The sequence below is a fragment of the Salmo salar genome, chromosome 03 (assembly GCF_965601325.2).
Source record: "Salmo salar chromosome 03, fSalSal1, whole genome shotgun sequence".
In the NCBI taxonomy this organism is placed as follows: Eukaryota; Metazoa; Chordata; class Actinopteri; order Salmoniformes; family Salmonidae; genus Salmo; species Salmo salar.
The window spans coordinates 3,082,315-3,102,500 of NC_138293.1; the positions used below are offsets into that span (position 1 = coordinate 3,082,315).

The following is a 20,186-nucleotide window of genomic DNA, read 5'->3' on the forward strand; positions in this document are numbered from 1 at the left end:
GTCCAAAGACACTATTTTCTGATTGTTAAAAGGAGGGAGAGGAAGACAAGGCCCAGCTAACAGAGGACCGCACAGCCCAGCTAACGGAGGACCGCACAGCCCAGCTAACAGAGGACCACACAGCCCAGCTAACGGAGGACCACACAGCCCAGCTAACGGAGGACCACACAGCCCAGCTAACGGAGGACCGCACAGCCCAGCTAACAGAGGACCACACAGCCCAGCTAACGGAGGACCACACAGCCCAGCTAACGGAGGACCACACAGCCCAGCTAACGGAGGACCACACAGCCCAGCTAACGGAGGACCACACAGCCCAGCTAACAGAGGACCACACAGCCCAGCTAACGGAGGACCACACAGCCCAGCTAACGGAGGACCACACAGCCCAGCTAACGGAGGACCACACAGCCCAGCTAACGAAGGACCACACAGCCCAGCTAACGGAGGACCACACAGCCCAGCTAACGGAGGACCACACAGCCCAGCTAACCCTCCGATACCCACTGAGGAAAAACAAAAGCCAAAGATTGTGCTTCTCATAGATTCTAATGGGAAATACATTGATGAGAAGAAAGACTTTCCCGAAAGACAAAAGCTAAACTCTGGTGCCCAAACAGTCGACGTGACCTGGAGCTGCTGTGAAAGGACCTACTAGGGCCTCCTAGCCACATTATCATTCACACCGGCACAAATGACATTGATGCCCAGCAGGAAAGGGAGTGATTGGAAAAAGCCTCTTCCACATTCTCAACTCAAGAGTGGTTATCTCCAACCTGCTACCACGAAAATACTTTCACCGTGCCACCATACAGCGGGGTAAATGCAACCATTTGGAAAGCATCTATTACCAGGTACACCTCTACAAAGTGACGGTCACATTTTCCAGGACTCTGAAAGACATCACACTCAACCTAGTCAATGTCCAGACCTAAAACCCAACTGAGATGTTGTGGCAGGACTTGAAACGAGCAGTTCACTCTTGAAAATTGTATGGATGATTCTACAATGTTTATTTTATGGTGCAAAAAAAAAAAAAACATTGACCTGATGTTACAAGAACATTGACCGTCCCGTGTGGCTCAGTTGGTAGAGCATGGTGTTTGCAACGCCAGGGCTGTGGGTTCGATTCCCACGGGGGGGACCAGTACGGAGAAAAAATGTATGAAATTTATGCATTCACTACTGTAAGTCGCTCTGGATAAGAGCGTCTTTTAAAATGTAAACATTCCCAGAACATATTTAGTCTGTTCTTTAAAAGGTTCCCTGCATGTTTCTTTAGGTTGTGGGAACATTGTGGGGATATGACATGAAAGAGGTTCCCAAAATCTGTCCAGTTGTGCTGACGTTCAAATAATGTTTGTATCAGGGTTACACAAAACATTCCTTTGATGTTGACAGAATGTTGACAGAAAAGGTTTTAATTAGGTTGTGGTAACAGTGTGGGTACATTACATGAAATAGGTTCCTAAAAAAAACACATGTGCTCACTTGTGATGACTTTCATACAATTTTTAAGGTTTCACAGGATATTCGTATAATGATTGTAAGAATGTTGACAAAACACCTGGTCTAAGTTCTTTAAAGGTTCCCAGTACATTTAATCACGTTATGGGAGTTGTCTGGGACGTTGCAAGAATATTCTTGTGATACCATAAAAGCTGGAGCAATGACACACATTTCAGCAAATAAACACCTGTTTAAAAAGAACGGCGGATCTAAATGAATTGTTTACAAGATTAAATGTTTGATTTGTTTCATTAAATAATTCAGTAATGATAAATCATACGTTTTTAAATCGCCAGTAAGAAACTGCTAGCCGTTGGCTGCTAACAGCTGAGAACTGCTAGCTAACGGGCGTGCACAACAACAATAAACAACTTTGAGAGTACAGACCCCCAGAAATCAGACGGGCGCCCTCTAGTGGCAAAAATAAGAACGGATGAAAATGACAGTCAAAGAGGAGAATAATTACTGTCAAGGATAATTTGTATTATTATTATTTAAATAGATGCGTACTAAGACAAAAGAAACGTGAAACAGTGTGAAATGAAGAAATTGATTAAAATGATGGAAGTGAACGCTGGAATTAAACAATTAACTATGCAAATGAGCTAAATCTGTGTGCATTAAGGAAATAAGGAAATAGACGCCAAGCTACTAATAGAGTCTGTCTCAAAGAGAAGCCTGCCTCTAATAGAAGCCTGCCTCTAATAGAAGCCTGCCTCTAATAGAAGCCTGCCTCTAATAGAAGCCTGTTGTGTTCAGTGATTTAAGCAAATGAATGCCCGGGATATTAATTGAAGTTTTACGGTGTTCACATAGGTTGCACAGAACATTCCCACAACGTTGCACAATCTTCCAGAATTTCCAAATAAGTCTGTTTTTTGATGACGTTCATAATATATTTGTTTTATTGTTTAACATAATCTCCCATTTGATATTCACGCAATATACCTTTGACCTTGTCTTGGAGGTCCTCGGAACATTTCAAGAACATTTAAAAAATGTTATATTTAAGTTTGACCTAATATTACCATAACATTCTCAGCATGCAAATGTGTAGCTCCTTAAAAAACAGATTGGAATACAGCCCCATTATGTTTGTCTCCAGATTTAATGGCAATTCATATAGACACATGGCATTTTAAATTAATTGAAAAGCATGATGGTAATAATTTGTACTGTGATTTCCTTTACGCTCCATTGAAAGTACTTAAAACCGTGTTATAATCTCCCACCATAATAATAGGATTGTTTGTTGCTTGTTAACTCAATATTTTCTAAGAAGTATGGATCATCATTATTTGAGCCATATAGACTAATGAGCCAAATCTGTTTATCGTCCAATAGCATATTCACAATAACACAGAAACCAGCCATGACACTCAATATCAACAAAACAATAACCAGATGTTAACCAATAACGAGGGTAGACCAGATGTTAACCAATAACGAGGGTAGACCAGATGTTAACCAATAACGAGGGTAGACCAGATGTTAACCAATAACGAGGGTAGACCAGATGTTAACCAATAACGAGGGTAGACCAGATGTTAACCAATAACGAGGGTAGACCAGATGTTAACCAATAACGAGGGTAGACTAGATGTTAACCAATAACCACCATAACGAGGATAGACCAGATGTTAACCAATAACGAGGATAGACCAGATGTTAACCAATAACGAGGATAGACCAGATGTTAACCAATAACGAGGGTAGACCAGATGTTAACCAATAACGAGGGTAGACCAGATGTTAACCAATAACGAGGATAGACCAGATGTTAACCAATAACGAGGATAGACCAGATGTTAACCAATAACGAGGGTAGACCAGATGTTAACCAATAACGAGGGTAGACCAGATGTTAACCAATAACGAGGGTAGACCAGATGTTAACCAATAACGAGGGTAGACCAGATGTTAACCAATAACCACTATAACGAGAATAGACCAGATGTTAACCAATAACGAGGGTGCTACATACTGATCTGTATTCATAATTCGACCCCGCCCCTCACAACAGGATAATAATTTTGCTGCAACAGGAAATGAGAAACATGATGTGGGTAATAATTAATAGACAATGCCGTAGGGGTTAAGACGTTCTTCATTAGGGAAGTCAAGTCTGTCATTTTAAAGTAGAAACCACAAACCCTAGAAACCTCATTAAACCTCAAACACACTATAATTTGCATTTCCTGCTTGCGCGCAGGGATAATTCTCTGTGACAACAGAGTGATCGAATCAAAACAGCACACCTCTTCGAAAAAATAAAACTAGGTTAACATTTAAAAATGTTCCTGGGCCTGACTACGTGAAAATTACAATTCATCAGTCCGATTTAGTCCAGAAGATGCAGAACAGAATAAGCGATTCGTTCTGTAAAAAAAAAAAAAAAAAAAATTGTCCATCACTTCAAGTCCATATATTGCACAATATCCATTTGAAAATGTCTACCATGATATACATGCACAGGAAAGGACAACAGTCCAATTCATGTTCCTTTCCTTTAAAAATGATGATTTATTATAAACAATCAATTAACATTCACATCATCTTCAGTTATTTTAACAATGACAGCGGCTTGATTATATACTACATGCACTGACAATAGTCTAGTCTAAACCATCAGCCATAATATAGCCTACCTTATACCATTATTATAGGAGTAGGCTATATTTATAGGAGTAAGGCTATATTTATAGGAGTAAGGCTATATTCATAGGAGTAGGCTATATTTATAGGAGTAGGCTATATTTAGTAGGCTATATTTATGGGAGTAGGCTATATTTATAGGAGTAGGCTATATTTATAGGAGTAAGGCTATATTTAGTAGGCTATATTTATAGGAGTAAGGCTATATTTAGTAGGCTATATTTATAGGAGTAGGCTATATTTATAGGAGTAAGGCTATATTTATAGGAGTAGGCTATATTTATAGGAGTAGGCTATATTTAGTAGGCTATGTTTATAGGAGTAGGCTACATTTAGTAGGCTATATCTATAGGAGTAGTCTATATTTATAGGAGTAGGCTATATTTATAGGAGTAAGGCTATAGTTATAGGAGTAGGCTACATTTAGTAGGCTATATTTATAGGAGTAGGCTATATTTATAGGAGTAAGGCTATATTTATAGGAGTAAGGCTATATTTAGTAGGCTATAGTTATAGGAGTAGGCTATATTTAGTAGGCTATATTTATAGGAGTAGGCTATATTTAGTAGGCTATATTTATAGGAGTAAGGCTATATTCATAGGAGTAGGCTATATTTATAGGAGTAGGCTATATTTAGTAGGCTATATTTATGGGAGTAGGCTATATTTATAGGAGTAGGCTATATTTAGTAGGCTATATTTATAGGAGTAAGGCTATATTTAGTAGGCTATATTTATAGGAGTAAGGCTATATTTAGTAGGCTATATTTATAGGAGTAGGCTATATTTATAGGAGTAAGGCTATATTTATAGGAGTAGGCTATATTTATAGGAGTAGGCTATATTTAGTAGGCTATGTTTATAGGAGTAGGCTACATTTAGTAGGCTATATCTATAGGAGTAGGCTATATTTATAGGAGTAGGCTATATTTATAGGAGTAAGGCTATAGTTATAGGAGTAGGCTACATTTAGTAGGCTATATTTATAGGAGTAGGCTATATTTATAGGAGTAAGGCTATATTTATAGGAGTAAGGCTATATTTAGTAGGCTATAGTTATAGGAGTAGGCTATATTTAGTAGGCTATATTTATAGGAGTAGGCTATATTTAGTAGGCTATATTTATAGGAGGCGGCTGTATTTATAGGAGTAGGCTATATTTAGTAGGCTATATTTAGTAAGGCTATATTTATAGGAGTATGCTATATTTATAAGAGTAGGCTATATTTATAGGAGTAAGGCTATATTTATAGGAGTAGGCTATATTTATAGGAGTAAGGCTATATTTATAGGAGTAGCCTACATTTAGTAGGCTATATTTATAGGAGTAAGGCTATATTTATCGGAGTAGGCTATATTTATCGGAGTAGGCTATATTTATCGGAGTAGGCTATATTTATAGGAGTAGACTATATTTATAGGAGTAGGCTATATTTATAGGAGTAAGGCTATATTTATAGGAGTAGGCTATATTTATAGGAGTAGGCTATATTTATAGGAGTAGGCTATATTTATAGGAGTAGGCTATATTTAGTAGACTATATTTAGTAGGCTATATTTAGTAGGCTATATTTATAGGAGTAGGCTATATTTAGTAGGCTACATTCAGTAGGCCTGATTTATAGGAGTAGGCTATATTTATAGGAGTAGGGCTATATTTATAGGAGTAGGGCTATATTTATAGGAGTAGGCTATATTTATAGGAGTAGGCTATATTTAGTAGACTATATTTATAGGAGTAGGCTATATTTAGTAGACTATATTTATAGGAGTCGGCTGTATTTATAGGAGTAGGCTATATTTAGTAGGCTACATTCAGTAGGCTATATTTATAGGAGTAGGCTATGTTTATAGGAATAGGCTTTGTTTATAGGAGTAAGGCTATGTTCATAGGAGTAAGGCTATGTTTATAGGAGTAAGGCTATATTTATAGGAGTAGGCTATAGTTATAAGAGTAGGCTACATTTAAGTCTGCCTTGGCCTGGTGTCAATGGTTGACTCCATAAGTACATGTTCAGTAAAGCAGAATAAATATGGTTTGATTCTGCATTACTAAATAAACTGAGCTTTACATTCAAGCATTACGTTTTCTCAAAAGAAAATGTCAATTTTTCAAATCAACAAACAAAACGTAATATTCTATTGTGTACGTTGTCAGAATTGGCGAACCATGGCAGTCCACCATTAAATAATAATCTAAACTGTTTATGATGTATTACATGGCACCATTGACCATCAAAACCTCACCTTCTATGTGTTATCATGTTTGGTTCAGCAGATATGACAGAAAATACATTGTACAGTTATGGTGGAATGGAAAACGGGCACAAAAAAAGGCGTTTTTTTTTTTGTTGCGATGGCTCCATATCAATTTTTTTTTGAAGGGCCCCAAACTGTACAAGTGTACCAAGTTTCATGCTTTTATGAAAAAGTGAATGTTATCGCCTAAAATGTGGCACATGGCCTGGACTAAAAGAGAAAACACATCAAACAGAATACAGATCAATGCAGTAGATTACAGACCATTATGGAAGCTAAACGTCTGGGAAACAAGAGTCGATATTCCACTTTCAGCAGCTGTTGAAAACACCCTTGGCTGGGAGGGGGGGGGAAATCTGTTTTGATGTAATATCTTTAAAAAATGTATGAATGAAAATGTACATAATTTGACTTGACAAACTGTATTTGTTTGTTTTTACTTTGAAAGAAATATATATTCCCAAAATAAACATACCCTGGGATACGTCCCAAATGCCCCCCTATTCCCTATATATTGTGCAGTACTTTAGACCAGAGCCCTATGCCACCCTATTCCCTATATAGTGCACTACTTTAGACCAGAGCCCTATGCCACCCTATTCCCTATATAGTGCACTACTTTAGACCAGAGCCCTATGCCACCCTATTCCCTATATAGTGTACTACTTTAGACCAGAGCCCTATGCCACCCTATTCCCTATATAGTGCACTACTTTAGACCAGAGGCCTATGCCACCCTATTCCCTATATAGTGCACTACTTTAGACCAGAGCCCTATGCCACCCTATTCCCTATATAGTGTACTACTTTAGACCAGAGCCCTATGCCACCCTATTCCCTATATAGTGCACTACTTTAGACCAGAGGCCTATGCCACCCTATTCCCTATATAGTGCACTACTTTAGACCAGAGCCCTATGCCACCCTATTCCCTATATAGTGAACTACTTTAGACCAGAGCCCTATGCCACCCTATTCCCTATATAGTGCACTACTTTAGACCAGAGCCCTATGACACCCCATTCCCTATATATAGTGCACTACTTTAGACCAGAGCCCTATGCCACCCCATTCCCTATATAGTGCACTACTTTAGACCAGAGCCCTATGCCACCCTATTCCCTATATAGTGCACTACTTTAGACCAGAGCCCTATGGTACCCTATTCCCTATATAGTGCACTACTTTAGACCAGAGCCCTATGCCACCCTATTCCCTATATAGTGCACTACTTTAGACCAGAGCCCTATGGTACCCTATTCCCTATATAGTGCACTACTTTAGACCAGAGCCCTATGGTACCCTATTCCCTATATAGTGCACTACTTTAGACCAGAGCCCTATGGTACCTTAGTCCCTATATTAGTGCACTACTGTTGTGACATTATGTTGCTCTGGCCAAAAGTAGTCCACTTTAAGGTATAGGGTGCCATCTGATTTCAGATGGGCTCCTGGACACTACATACTGCTGAATGGCATTAGAGTCCACAACGATCCACCATTTTAATTCTCTAAAAGCCTTGTTTCATAAGAGTCAATAGTCCACTAATAACAGACTCTATTAGCAGCTGCTCAAAACACCCCATCCATCCATCCATCCATCCATTCATCTTGAATGATGCACTATTAATACATTTTGCACTATCTGGCTAAATTAGTGCAAAATGTTAGTGTACTTTTAAGGCTATACAGGTGAGTATACAAAACATTAAGAACACCTGCTCTTTCCATGACATAGACTGACCGATGAAAAACATTTATGTAATCAATTTATCAATAGCCACTTTATATAATGTTTACATATTCTACATTACTCATCTCATATGTATATACTGTACTCTATACCATCTACTGCATCTTGCCTATGCCGTTCAGCCATCGCTCATTCATATATTTATATGTACATATTCTTATTCATTCCTTTACACTTGTGTGTATAAGGTAGTTGTTGTGAAATTGTTAGGTTATATTACTTGTTAGATATTACTGCACGGTCGGAAGTAGAAACACAAGCATTTCGCTACACTCGCATTAACACCTGCTAACCATGTGTACGTGACAAATAAATGTGATTTGATTTGTCCAGGTGAATCCAGGTAAAAGCTTTGATCCCTTATTGATGTCAGGTGTTAAACCCACTTCAAATCAGTGTAGATGAAGGGAAGGAGAAAGGTTACAGAAGGATTTTGAGACAATTAAGACATAGATTGTGTATGTGTCCATTCAGAGAGTGAATGGGCAGGACAAATATTTTTAAGTGACTTTTGAACGAGGTCGTAGGCGCCAGTTTGTGTCAAGAACTGCAACGCTTCTGTATCTTTCTTTTTTTTTTTTTTTTCACTCTAAACATTTTCCCGTGTGTATCAAGAATGGTCCACCACCCACATTCGGCCAACTTGACACAACTGTGGGGAAGCATTGGAGTCAACATGGGACCAGCATCCCTGTGGAACGCTTAAGACACCTTGTAGAGTCCAAAGTCAGTCATTTTACCTCTACTGCAGTGGGTTATTTCAGTACTCTTTCCACCCCTGTCAATCAATCGGTGATGTCACCCGCTCTGAGTCCTTGAAGTAGTTGCTTTCCTTGCTCTGCAAGAGACGCAGCTTTTGAGGAGTGACAGATAACGACGCTTCGTGGGTGACAGTTGTCGTTGTGTTCAGAGGGTCCCTGGTTCGAGCCCAGGATGAGGCAAGGAGAGAGCAATACTGTTACATTTACATGTATTGTTGTCTCTACCTTCTTGCCCTTTGTGCTGTTGTCTGTGCCCAATAATGTTTGTACCATGTGTTGTGCTGCTACCATGTTATTCTCATGTTGTGCTGCTACCATGTTGTCATGTTGTGCTGCTACCATGTTGTTGTCATGTTGTGTTGCTACCATGCTGTGTTGTCACGTTGTGTTGCTACCGTGCTGTGTTGTCATGTGCTGCTGCCTTGCTATGTTGTCGTCTTAGGTCTCTCTTTATGTAGTGTTGTCTCTCTTTATGTAGTGTTGTGGTGTCTCTCTTTATGTAGTGTTGTCTCTCTATGTAGTGTTGTGGTGTCTCTCTTTATGTAGTGTTGTCTCTCTATGTAGTGTTGTGGTGTCTCTCTTTATGTAGTGTTGTCTCTCTATGTAGTGTTGTGGTGTCTCTCTCTATGTAGTGTTGTGGTGTCTCTCTCTATGTAGTGTTGTCTCTCTTTATGTAGTGGTGTCTCTTTATGTAGTGTTGTGTCTCTTTATGTAGTGTTGTCTCTCTTTATGTAGTGGTGTCTCTTTATGTAGTGTTGTGTCTCTTTATGTAGTGTTGTCTCTCTTTATGTAGTGTTGTGTCTCTTTATGTAGTGGTGTCTCTCTTTATGTAGTGGTGTCTCTCTTTATGTAGTGTTGTGGTGTCTCTCTTTATGTAGTGTTGTGGTGTCTCTCTTTATGTAGTGTTGTGGTGTCTCTCTATGTAGTGGTGTCTCTCTATGTAGTGTTGTCTCTCTTTATGTAGTGGTGTCTCTCTATGTAGTGTTGTGGTGTCTCTCTTTATGTAGTGTTGTGGTGTCTCTATGTAGTGGTGTCTCTCTTTATGTAGTGTTGTGTCTCTTTATGTAGTGTTGTGTCTCTTTATGTAGTGTTGTGTCTCTTTATGTAGTGGTGTCTCTCTTTATGTAGTGGTGTCTCTCTTTATGTAGTGGTGTCTCTCTTTATGTAGTGTTGTCTCTCTTTATGTAGTGGTGTGTCTCTTTATGTAGTGTTGTGTCTCTTTATGTAGTGTTGTGTTGTGTCTCTTTATGTAGCGTTGTCTCTCTTTATGTAGCGGTGTCTCTCTTTATGTAGTGGTGTGTCTCTCTATGTAGTGTTGTGGTGTCTCTCTTTATGTAGTGTTGTGGTGTCTCTTTATGTAGTGTTGTCTCTCTTTATGTAGTGTTGTCTCTCTTTATGTAGTGGTGTCTCTCTTTATGTAGTGTTGTGTCTCTTTATGTAGTGGTGTGTCTCTTTATGTAGTGGTGTGTCTCTTTATGTAGTGGTGTGTCTCTTTATGTAGTGGTGTGTCTCTTTATGTAGCGGTGTGTCTCTTTATGTAGTGGTGTGTCTCTTTATGTAGTGTTGTGTTCTATATTTATATTTTATTTATTTATTTATTTTTAATCCCAGCTCCCGTCCCCGCAGGAGGCCTTTTGCCTTTTGGTAGGCTGTCATTGTAAATAAAGAATTTGTTCTTAACTGACTTGACTAATTAAATAAAGGTAAAATAAAAAAAGCATAAGTATTATGGACTGTTATAGCAGTCTACCAAGGCCTTCCTTTCTTTTTAATGACACTACTTAGCACACTTCTTAGCACACTACTTAGCACACTACTTAGCACACTACTTAGCACACTAATTAGCACACTTCTTAGCACACTACTGAGCACACTACTTAGCACACTAATTAGCACACTTCTTAGCACACTACTTAGCACACTTCTTAGCACACTACTGAGCACACTACTTAGCACACTAATTAGCACACTTCTTAGCACACTACTGAGCACACTACTGAGCACACTACTGAGCACACTACTGAGCACACTAATTAGCACACTACTGAGCACACTACTGAGCACACTACTTAGCACACTACTTAGCACACTACTTAGCACACTACTTAGCACAGTTCTTAGCACTGTTCTTAGCACACTACTTAGCACACTACTTAGCACACTACTTAGCACACTACTGAGCACACTACTTAGCACACTACTTAGCACACTACTTAGCACAGTTCTTAGCACAGTTCTTAGCACACTACTTAGCACTGTTCTTAGCACAGTTCTTAGCACACTACTTTGGCCTTCCCTGTGGCTCAGTTGGTAGAGCATGGTGTTTGCAACGCCAGGGTTGTGGGTTCGATTCCCACGGGGGACCAGTACAAAAATAAAAAATTAAAAAAGTCATGAAATGTATGTATTCACTACTGTAAGTCGCTCTGGATAAGAGCGTCTGCTAAATGACTAAAATGTAAATGTAAAATGTGGCACTATTGGGCTCTGAGCAAAAGTAGTGCCCTATGTAGGGAATAGGGTAGACTTTCAGATTTGGTCTTGGACAGATTTGCTCAGGGATTTGTAACTGGTGTAGTCTTACTACTGATAAGACAATAGACAGTGGTGTAGTCTTACTACTGATATGACAATAGACAGTGGTGTAGTCTTACTACTGATATGACAATAGACAGTGGTGTAGTCTTACTACTGATATGACAATAGACAGTGGTGTAGTCTTACTACTGATATGACAATAGACAGTGGTGTAGTCTTACTACTGATATGACAATAGACAGTGGTGTAGTCTTACTACTGATATGACAATAGACAGTGGTGTAGTCTTACTACTGATATGACAATAGACAGTGGTGTAGTCTTACTACTGATATGACAATAGACAGTGGTGTAGTCTTACTACTGTGAGTCATAAAACAGGCCTTTTTCAGGCTGCTTCATTGAAATGTGGATCTGGGTCATGATGCAGTGATTCACCAACAACCGAGTCATACCATATAGCTTAGGACTGTAGAGCTGCTGGGCATGCAGGCTTTGGTTCTACTCCTGCACTAACCACACCTGTTTCAATGAGTCAATTAATTATGGTATTCAGTCCGGACCAGAATGTGTTTCATCGGGTGTGTTCATGCCTGGCTGGAACAAAAGCGTGCACACAATAACAATCTGTGGAGATATTTTTTTAAGTAATGGTCTGTCTGTCTGTCTGTCTGCAGGCCCCAGTGAGCTGGATCTCAGTCTCCTAGGAGACAATACTAGTCTGGTAGACGTCCCATTCAGAAATGAAGAGCAGGTAAGAACAGAGCACTTCTCATCCTCCTCCACTCTTTTCCTCTTCTCCTCTCCTCTCCTCTCCTCTCCTCTATTTTCTTCTCCCCTCCTCTCCTCCTTTCCTTTATTTCCTTCTCCTCGCATCACTTCTCTCCTCTCCTCTCCTCTCTTTCCATGTAAAGTGATTTAAGCACCATAATAATCCAATCTCTTCTATTGTAATGTTTATCATATATTTGATTTGAAACCATCTGTCTGAGCCCCAGGAAGAATCCCAAATGGCCCCCTATTCCCTATACAGTGCACTACTATAGACCAGAGCCCTATTCCCTATATAGTGCACTACTTTAGACCAGAGCCCTATTCCCTATATAGTGCACTACTTTAGACCAGAGCCCTATTCCCTATATAGTGCACTACTTTAGACCAGGGCCCTATTCCCTACATAGTGCACTACTATAGACCAGAGCCCTATTCCCTATATAGTGCACTACTTTAGACCAGAGCCCTATTCCCTATATAGTGCACTACTATAGACCAGAGCCCTATTCCCTATATAGTGCACTACTATAGACCAGAGCCCTATTCCCTATATAGTGCACTACTATAGACCAGAGCCCTATTCCCTATATAGTGCACTACTAAGGCTGTTTTTATCCTATATCATGTAATCACCAAGACATTTCTAAGGCTGTTTTTTAACCCATATTATATAATCATCATGACATTTCTAAGGCTGTTTTTTATCTCAAGGCTATTTTACTGTAATCAAATGTCACATCGGCATTTGAAGCTCCGACGTCATTATCCTCCACGTTCCATTCCCCCCCCCCCCCCCCCCCCCCCCCCATCCTGTATATGTATATGATTTTATGCAGAATTATTTTCATAAATTTATGCAGATCTTCAATTTAGCTTTTGGAAAAAGAGAGAGACAGAGCGCTGGCTGACGTGGAGGAATCTGAAAGGACAGATGATTCATATATTTACAGTTATTGTCTGATGCCGGAGGGGGAGAAGCCAATCAGTGGCTGCCTCCCAATGGCATCCTATTCCCTAGTGACTCTGGTCTATAGTAGGGCACTATGTAGGGAATAGGGCCCTGGTCTAAAGTAGTGCACTATGTGGGGAATAGGGCCCTGGTCTATAGTAGTGCACTATATAGGGAATAGGGCCCTGGTCTAAAGTAGTGCACTATGTAGGGAATAGGGCTCTGGTCTATAGTAGTGCACTATATAGGGAATAGGGCTCTGGTCTAAAGTAGTGCACTATATAGGGAATAGGGCCCTGGTCTAATGTAGTGCACTATGTAGGGAATAGGGCTCTGGTCTATAGTAGTGCACTATATAGGGAATATGGTGCCGATTGGGATGAACACAGTCATTGTCTTAAGCTCTAATGTTAGCTGGAGGAAGACAGTCTTCACTTCCTCTGTCTTCACTTCCTCTCAGTCTAAACAGGGGCTATAGTGTATTAAACTGTTATAGTGTTATAGTGTATTAACTGTTATAGTGTATTAACTGTTATAGTGTTATAGTGTATTTAACTGTTATAGTGTATTTAACTGTTATAGTGTATTAACTGTTATAGTGTATTAACTGTTATAGTGTATTAACTGTTATAGTGTATTAACTGTTATAGTGTATTAACTGTTATAGTGTATTAAACTGTTATAGTGTTATAGTGTATTAACTGTTATAGTGTATTAACTGTTATAGTGTATTAACTGTTATAGTGTATTATTAACTGTTATAGTGTATTATTAACTGTTATAGTGTTATAGTGTATTAACTGTTATAGTGTATTAACTGTTATAGTGTTATAGTGTATTTAACTGTTATAGTGTATTATTAACTGTTATAGTGTATTATTAACTGTTATAGTGTTATAGTGTATTAACTGTTATAGTGTATTAACTGTTATAGTGTTATAGTGTATTTAACTGTTATAGTGTACCAAACTGCTGTAGTGTACTAAACTGTTATGAACTTCTAACCCAGTAGGGATGATAAAGAAGGGAGTATTTTGTGACACCTCCAACACCGCCAAACAAAACATCTACTATGTGGATGTCGACCAACGCTGGTTAAGGGCTCTTTTCAATTCGTGTCGCAGAAGTTCAGCGTTACTGAGTGATTTCAAATGTAAAGGCAGTGATCCCTGCGCGCTAGCAGAGACAGCGTTTACGGTAAACGCTGCATATGTTACTACCTTTACATTTCTATAACGCAATCCGGAACGTTCTGATTGATTCCAGGCTTAACTACGTAAGGCGACCAACTTAGTGGTTTTGTGGTTTGAGCGTCTGGCCTGAGGTTGGGAGTTTAATCCCTGGCCGAGTCATACCAAAGACTGTGTGTGTCTCCGCTTGGCACTTAGCATTAAAGAGATACAGTACCAGTCAAAAGTTTGGACACACCTACTAATTCAAGGGGTTTTATTTATTTTAAACTATTTTCTACATTGTAGAATATTAGTGAAGACATCAAAACTATGAAATAACACATATGGAATCATGAAGTAACCAAAAAAAGTGTTAAACAAATCAAAATATATTTTAATATTTTCCAAAGTAGCCACCCTTTGCTTTGCTGACAGCTTTGCACACTCATTGGCAATAGTCTTGAAGGAGTTCCCACATATGCTGAGCACTTGTTGGCTGCTTTTTCTTCACTTTGCGGTCCAACTCATCCCAAACCATCTCAATTGGGTTGAGGTCGGGTGATTGTGGAGGCCAGGCCATCTGATGCAGCACTCCATCACTCTCCTTCTTGGTAAAATATCCTTCACACAGCCTGGAGGTGTGTTGGGTCATTGTCCTGTTGAAAAACAAATGATAGTCCCACTAAGCCCAAACCAGATGGGATGGCGTATCGCTGCAGAATGCTGTGGTAGCCATGCTGGTTAAGTGTGCCTTGAATTCTAAATAAATCACAGACAGTGTCAACAGCAAAGCACCCCCACACCATCACACCTCCTCCTCCATGCTTCACGGTGGGAACCACACATGCGGAGATAATTTGTTCACCTACTCTGCGTCTCACAAGGACACAGCATTTGGAACTATAAATCTCAAATTTGGACTCATCAGACCAAAGGACAGATTTCCACCGGTCTAATGCCATTGCTCGTTTTTCTAGGCCCAAGAAAATCTCTTCTTCTTATTGGTGCCCTTATTAGTGTTCTTATTAGTGGTTTCTTTGCAGCAATTCGACCATGAAGGCCTGATTCACACAGTCTCCTCTGAACAGTTGATGTTGAGATGTGTTTGTTACTTCCACTCTGTGAAGCATTTATTTGGGCTGCAATTTCTGATGCTGGTAACTCTAATGAACTTATCGTCTGCAGCAGAGGTAACTCTGGGTCTTCCTTTCCTGTGGCGGTCCTCATGAGAGCCAGTTTCATCATAGCGCTTGATGGTTTTTTGCGACTGCACTTGAAGAAACTTTCAAAGTTCTAGACATTTTCTGGATTGACGGACCTTCATGTCCTAAAGTTATATATTTAGATTTCTTTTAACACTTTTTTCTGGTTACTACATGATTCCATATGTGTTATTTCATAGTTTTGATGCCTTCACTATTATTGTACAATATAGAAAATAGTAAAAATAAAGAAAAACCCCTTGAATGAGTAGGTGTTGTAACCCTTTTGACAGGTCCTGTAGATCGGGGGTAAGGCCCTGCCATAGAATACGTCTATGATACTATTTCAATACTGGTCAATGTCATAACTCATAAAGATGTCTTCTCTCAAATGAGCCATTGATCATATTTTTGCGATATTTCTACTTTAGGAAATGTGTAATTTAACGGAGCCTCTAGCACAATTTTCCCTTCTTTGTCTACCTCTTCAGTCCAGGGTGCAATGCATTGTGCCGTTGCCAGAGATATTAGAGAAAGGAGATAGGACCCACCCGGCAGACTGTCGACCAATCGTGTTCACGTTGTCATGCTACAGTGTGTGAACTGGCTGGTTTGTGTGTGAACTGGCTGGTTTGTGTATGAACTGGTTGGTTTGTGTGTGAACTGGCTGGTTTGTGTATGAACTGGCTGGTTTGTGTATGAACTGGCTGGTTTGTGTATGAACTGGCTGGTTTGTGTGTGAACTGGCTGGTTTGTGTGTGAACTGGCTGGTTTGTGTGTGAACTGGCTGGTTTGTGTGTGAACTGGCTGGTTTGTGTGTGAACTGGCTGGTTGTGTATGAACTGGCTGGTTTGTGTGTGAACTGGCTGGTTTGTGTGTGAACTGGCTGGTTTGTGTGTGAACTGGCTGGTTTGTGTGTGAACTGGCTGGTTTGTGTGTGAACTGGCTGGTTTGTGTATGAACTGGCTGGTTTGTGTATGAACTGGTTGATGTTTTCATTTGAATATGAGTGTGTCTTTTTGTGTATTCTGAGTATCTGATTCTTGCTGTGAAGGAAGCCCTCCCTCCCTCCCTCTCTCTCTCTCTCCCTCCCTCCCTCCCTCCCTCCCTCCCCTCTCTCTGAGTCATCAGACCGGCTGGTGGGCTTACGTAACAAACTGGCTCATCGTTGGCACCCCAGTCGATTTCACACACATCTACCCTACCCCCTCACCACCACATGCCCTCCCACTGGAACCCAATTAAACTCCTCTTTCACCAATGCACCTTCCTGTAGTCCCATTACGCTATATGGTCTATTTATGGGTTGTACCTCCATCACTCGGTCGCGTCGAGCCATTGTTATGATCGTTCTCAAAAGACGCTACACTATAGTGGTGCCAAAAAGACTAATTGTTACTGGCTACTGACCAAAGGCTACTGGTTACTGGGTACTGACCAAAGGACTACTGGTTACTGGCTACTGACCAAAGGACTACTGGTTACTGGGTACTGACCAAAGGACTACTGGTTACTGGCTACTGACCAAAGGACTACTGGTTACTGGCTACTGCCCAAAAGGCTACTGGTTACTGGCTACTGACCAAAAGACTACTGGTTACTGGCTACTGACCAAAAGGCTACTGGTTACTGGCTACTGACCAAAAGGCTACTGGTTACTGGCTACTGCCCAAAAGGACTACTGGTTACTGGCTACTGCCCAAAAGGCTACTGGTTACTGGCTACTGACCAAAAGGCTACTGCTTACTGGCTACTGACCAAAAGGACTACTGGTTACTGGCTACTGACCAAACGGCTACTGGTTACTGGCTACTGACCAAACGATTACTGGTTACTGGCTACTGACCAAAAGGCTACTGGTTACTGGCTACTGACCAAAAGGACTACTGGTTACTGGCTACTGACCAAAAGGCTACTGGTTACTGGCTACTGATCAAAAGGCTACTGGTTACTGGCTACTGACCAAAAGACTACTGGTTACTGGCTACTGATCAAAAGACTACTGGTTACTGGCTACTGATCAAAAGGCTACTGACCAAAAGACTACTGGTTACTGGCTACTGACCAAAAGACTACTGGTTACTGGCTACTGACCAAAAGACTACTGGTTACTGGCTACTGATCAAAAGACTACTGGTTACTGGCTACTGACCAAAAGACTACTGGTTACTGGCTACTGATCAAAAGACTACTGGTTACTGGCTACTGATCAAAAGGCTACTGACCAAAAGACTACTGGTTACTGGCTACTGACCAAAAGACTACTGGTTACTGGCTACTGACCAAAAGACTACTGGTTACTGGCTACTGATCAAAAGACTACTGGTTACTGGCTACTGACCAAAAGGCTACTGGTTACTGGGTACTGACCAAAAGGCTACTGGTTACTGGGTACTGACCAAAAGACTACTGGTTACTGGCTACTGCCCAAAAGGCTACTGGTTACTGGCTACTGCCCAAAAGGCTACTGGTTACTGGGTACTGACCAAAAGGCTACTGGTTACTGGGTACTGACCAAAATACTACTGGTTACTGGCTACTGCCCAAAAGGCTACTGGTTACTGGCTACTGCCCAAAAGGCTACTGGTTACTGGCTACTGACCAAAAGGCTACTGGTTACTGGCTACTGACCAAAAGACTACTGGTTACTGGCTACTGATCAAAAGACTACTGGTTACTGGCTACTGATCAAAAGGCTACTGACCAAAAGACTACTGGTTACTGGCTACTGACCAAAAGACTACTGGTTACTGGCTACTGACCAAAAGACTACTGGTTACTGGCTACTGATCAAAAGACTACTGGTTACTGGCTACTGACCAAAAGGCTACTGGTTACTGGGTACTGACCAAAAGGCTACTGGTTACTGGGTACTGACCAAAAGACTACTGGTTACTGGCTACTGCCCAAAAGGCTACTGGTTACTGGCTACTGCCCAAAAGGCTACTGGTTACTGGCTACTGACCAAAAGGCTACTGGTTACTGGCTACTGATCAAAAGGCTACTGACCAAAAGACTACTGGCTACTGATCAAAAGGCTACTGGTGCTCAATGTTGCCGTTAGCTAGCAACGCTAATGTTAGCTAGCTAAAATGTGGTCATGTCCCTTCAATGTTGGCTGAGAGGGTTAAACGATCAGTCAGTCCTCAACGGAACGTTCAAACGTGCATGAATAAACCCTGAGAGGGTTAATTCAAATAGCCCTGATCATGAAACTAGCTGAGGAGAGCTGAACTCTGTCTGTCTGTCTGTCTGTCTGTCTGTCTGTCTGTCTGTCTGTCTGTCTGTCTGTCTGTCTGTCTGTCTGTCTGTCTGTCTGTCTGTCTGTCTGTCTGTCTGACTTTCTGAGTCAGATTAGCGTGTTTTATTAAATCGTCTTATCATCAGCGCTTTTGTTGTAAAACGTTTGTCAAAAGACAGTTAGTTTGTCAAATGTGAACATAACGCCAGATTTGTTTTGTAAATTAATGTTTCTTAATTTTATTGAAAACCATTCTCTCGCTCTTCTTTCTACCTCTTTCTCTCTCATCCTCTCTCTCTCTCTCTCTCTCTCTGCTAGGTTGAAGAGGAGGAGGAAGAGGAGGAGGAGGAAATGGGGTATGCTGAAGGGACTGCAGAGAGTGAGTACATGAGCCTGCATTGATTTCCGATCAGGTCTTGCTTTGTGTTGGGATAAAAGGCCAGAGTTCCATTCCAACTCACTGACTCACTCTCATGGCTGCATCCCAAATGGCCCCCTATTCCCTTTAGACCAGGGCCCTATTCCCTGTATAGTGCACTACTATAGACCAGAGCCCTATTCCCTGTATAGTGCACTACTATAGACCAGAGCCCTATTCCCTATATACTGCACTACTATAGACCAGAGCCCTATTCCCTATATAGTGCACTACTATAGACCAGAGCCCTATTCCCTATATACTGCACTACTATAGACCAGAGCCCTATTCCCTATATAGTGCACTACTTTAGACCAGACCAGAGCACAGACAGACAGACAGACAGAGACCGACCGACCGACCGACCGAGAGAGTTTTAAATAACCATTATTGAGTCTGGGAACCCACAACACAATAAACACTCAAACAACAGAGCAGATCTCATGGACATCTCAATCAGCCCAAATGACCACTTCTACTGTAGCCTTCTCAGCCGGATAGAGGACCTTTCCAACCTCAGTGAAGGGTGCAACCAAGCCGCTTAGCATTGCTGACAGCCTGGCTAGACTGCAGAGTAGAACCCAGGAAGTCGTTGCCCAGGCGATATTCTCCCACTCCATAGTTGTAGATCAGTTCAGCAACAAAGTCTCTGGCCCAAAGCCAACCATTGTCTTGTTCCATTTTCCATCATAAGGGCCCTTACAAGTTGCCTTACATCCTTTTTCAAACTCTCTGTGACGCAAAATCTTCATGCCGAGCACATCTCGGTAAAAGGTGGCCGTTTTGCTTCTGTCGCCCACTTTGAAAACGAAACGCAAGGCTCGCCTCAAAGCCAATATAATCCAAGTGAGTTAGCTATGTACTATACGATTATATATCACGCTCAGTTTGGCTACGTTGATTAAGGATCCTTGCAGTTGATTGCCACATAGAAAAGAGAAAGGGAAAAACAGAA

At 40.8% G+C, this 20,186-nt stretch overlaps 1 protein-coding gene across 3 annotated transcripts in view; it reads left to right on the top strand.

Annotated features, from left to right (window-relative positions):
• The window catches only part of ak5 (adenylate kinase 5), a 197,447-nt gene that overhangs the window by 88,291 nt on the left and 88,970 nt on the right, over positions 1–20,186 (top strand). For all 3 annotated transcript variants that reach the window (XR_014391817.1, XR_014391818.1, XM_045714398.2), the window contains exons 8-9: positions 12,153–12,229; positions 19,132–19,192. Coding sequence is in view for 1 of the 3 variants with exons in the window: in XM_045714398.2 (XP_045570354.1) it covers positions 12,153–12,229; positions 19,132–19,192 (138 nt within the window). In the remaining 2 variants the exon portion in view is untranslated. The remainder of the gene's footprint in view (positions 1–12,152; positions 12,230–19,131; positions 19,193–20,186) is intronic.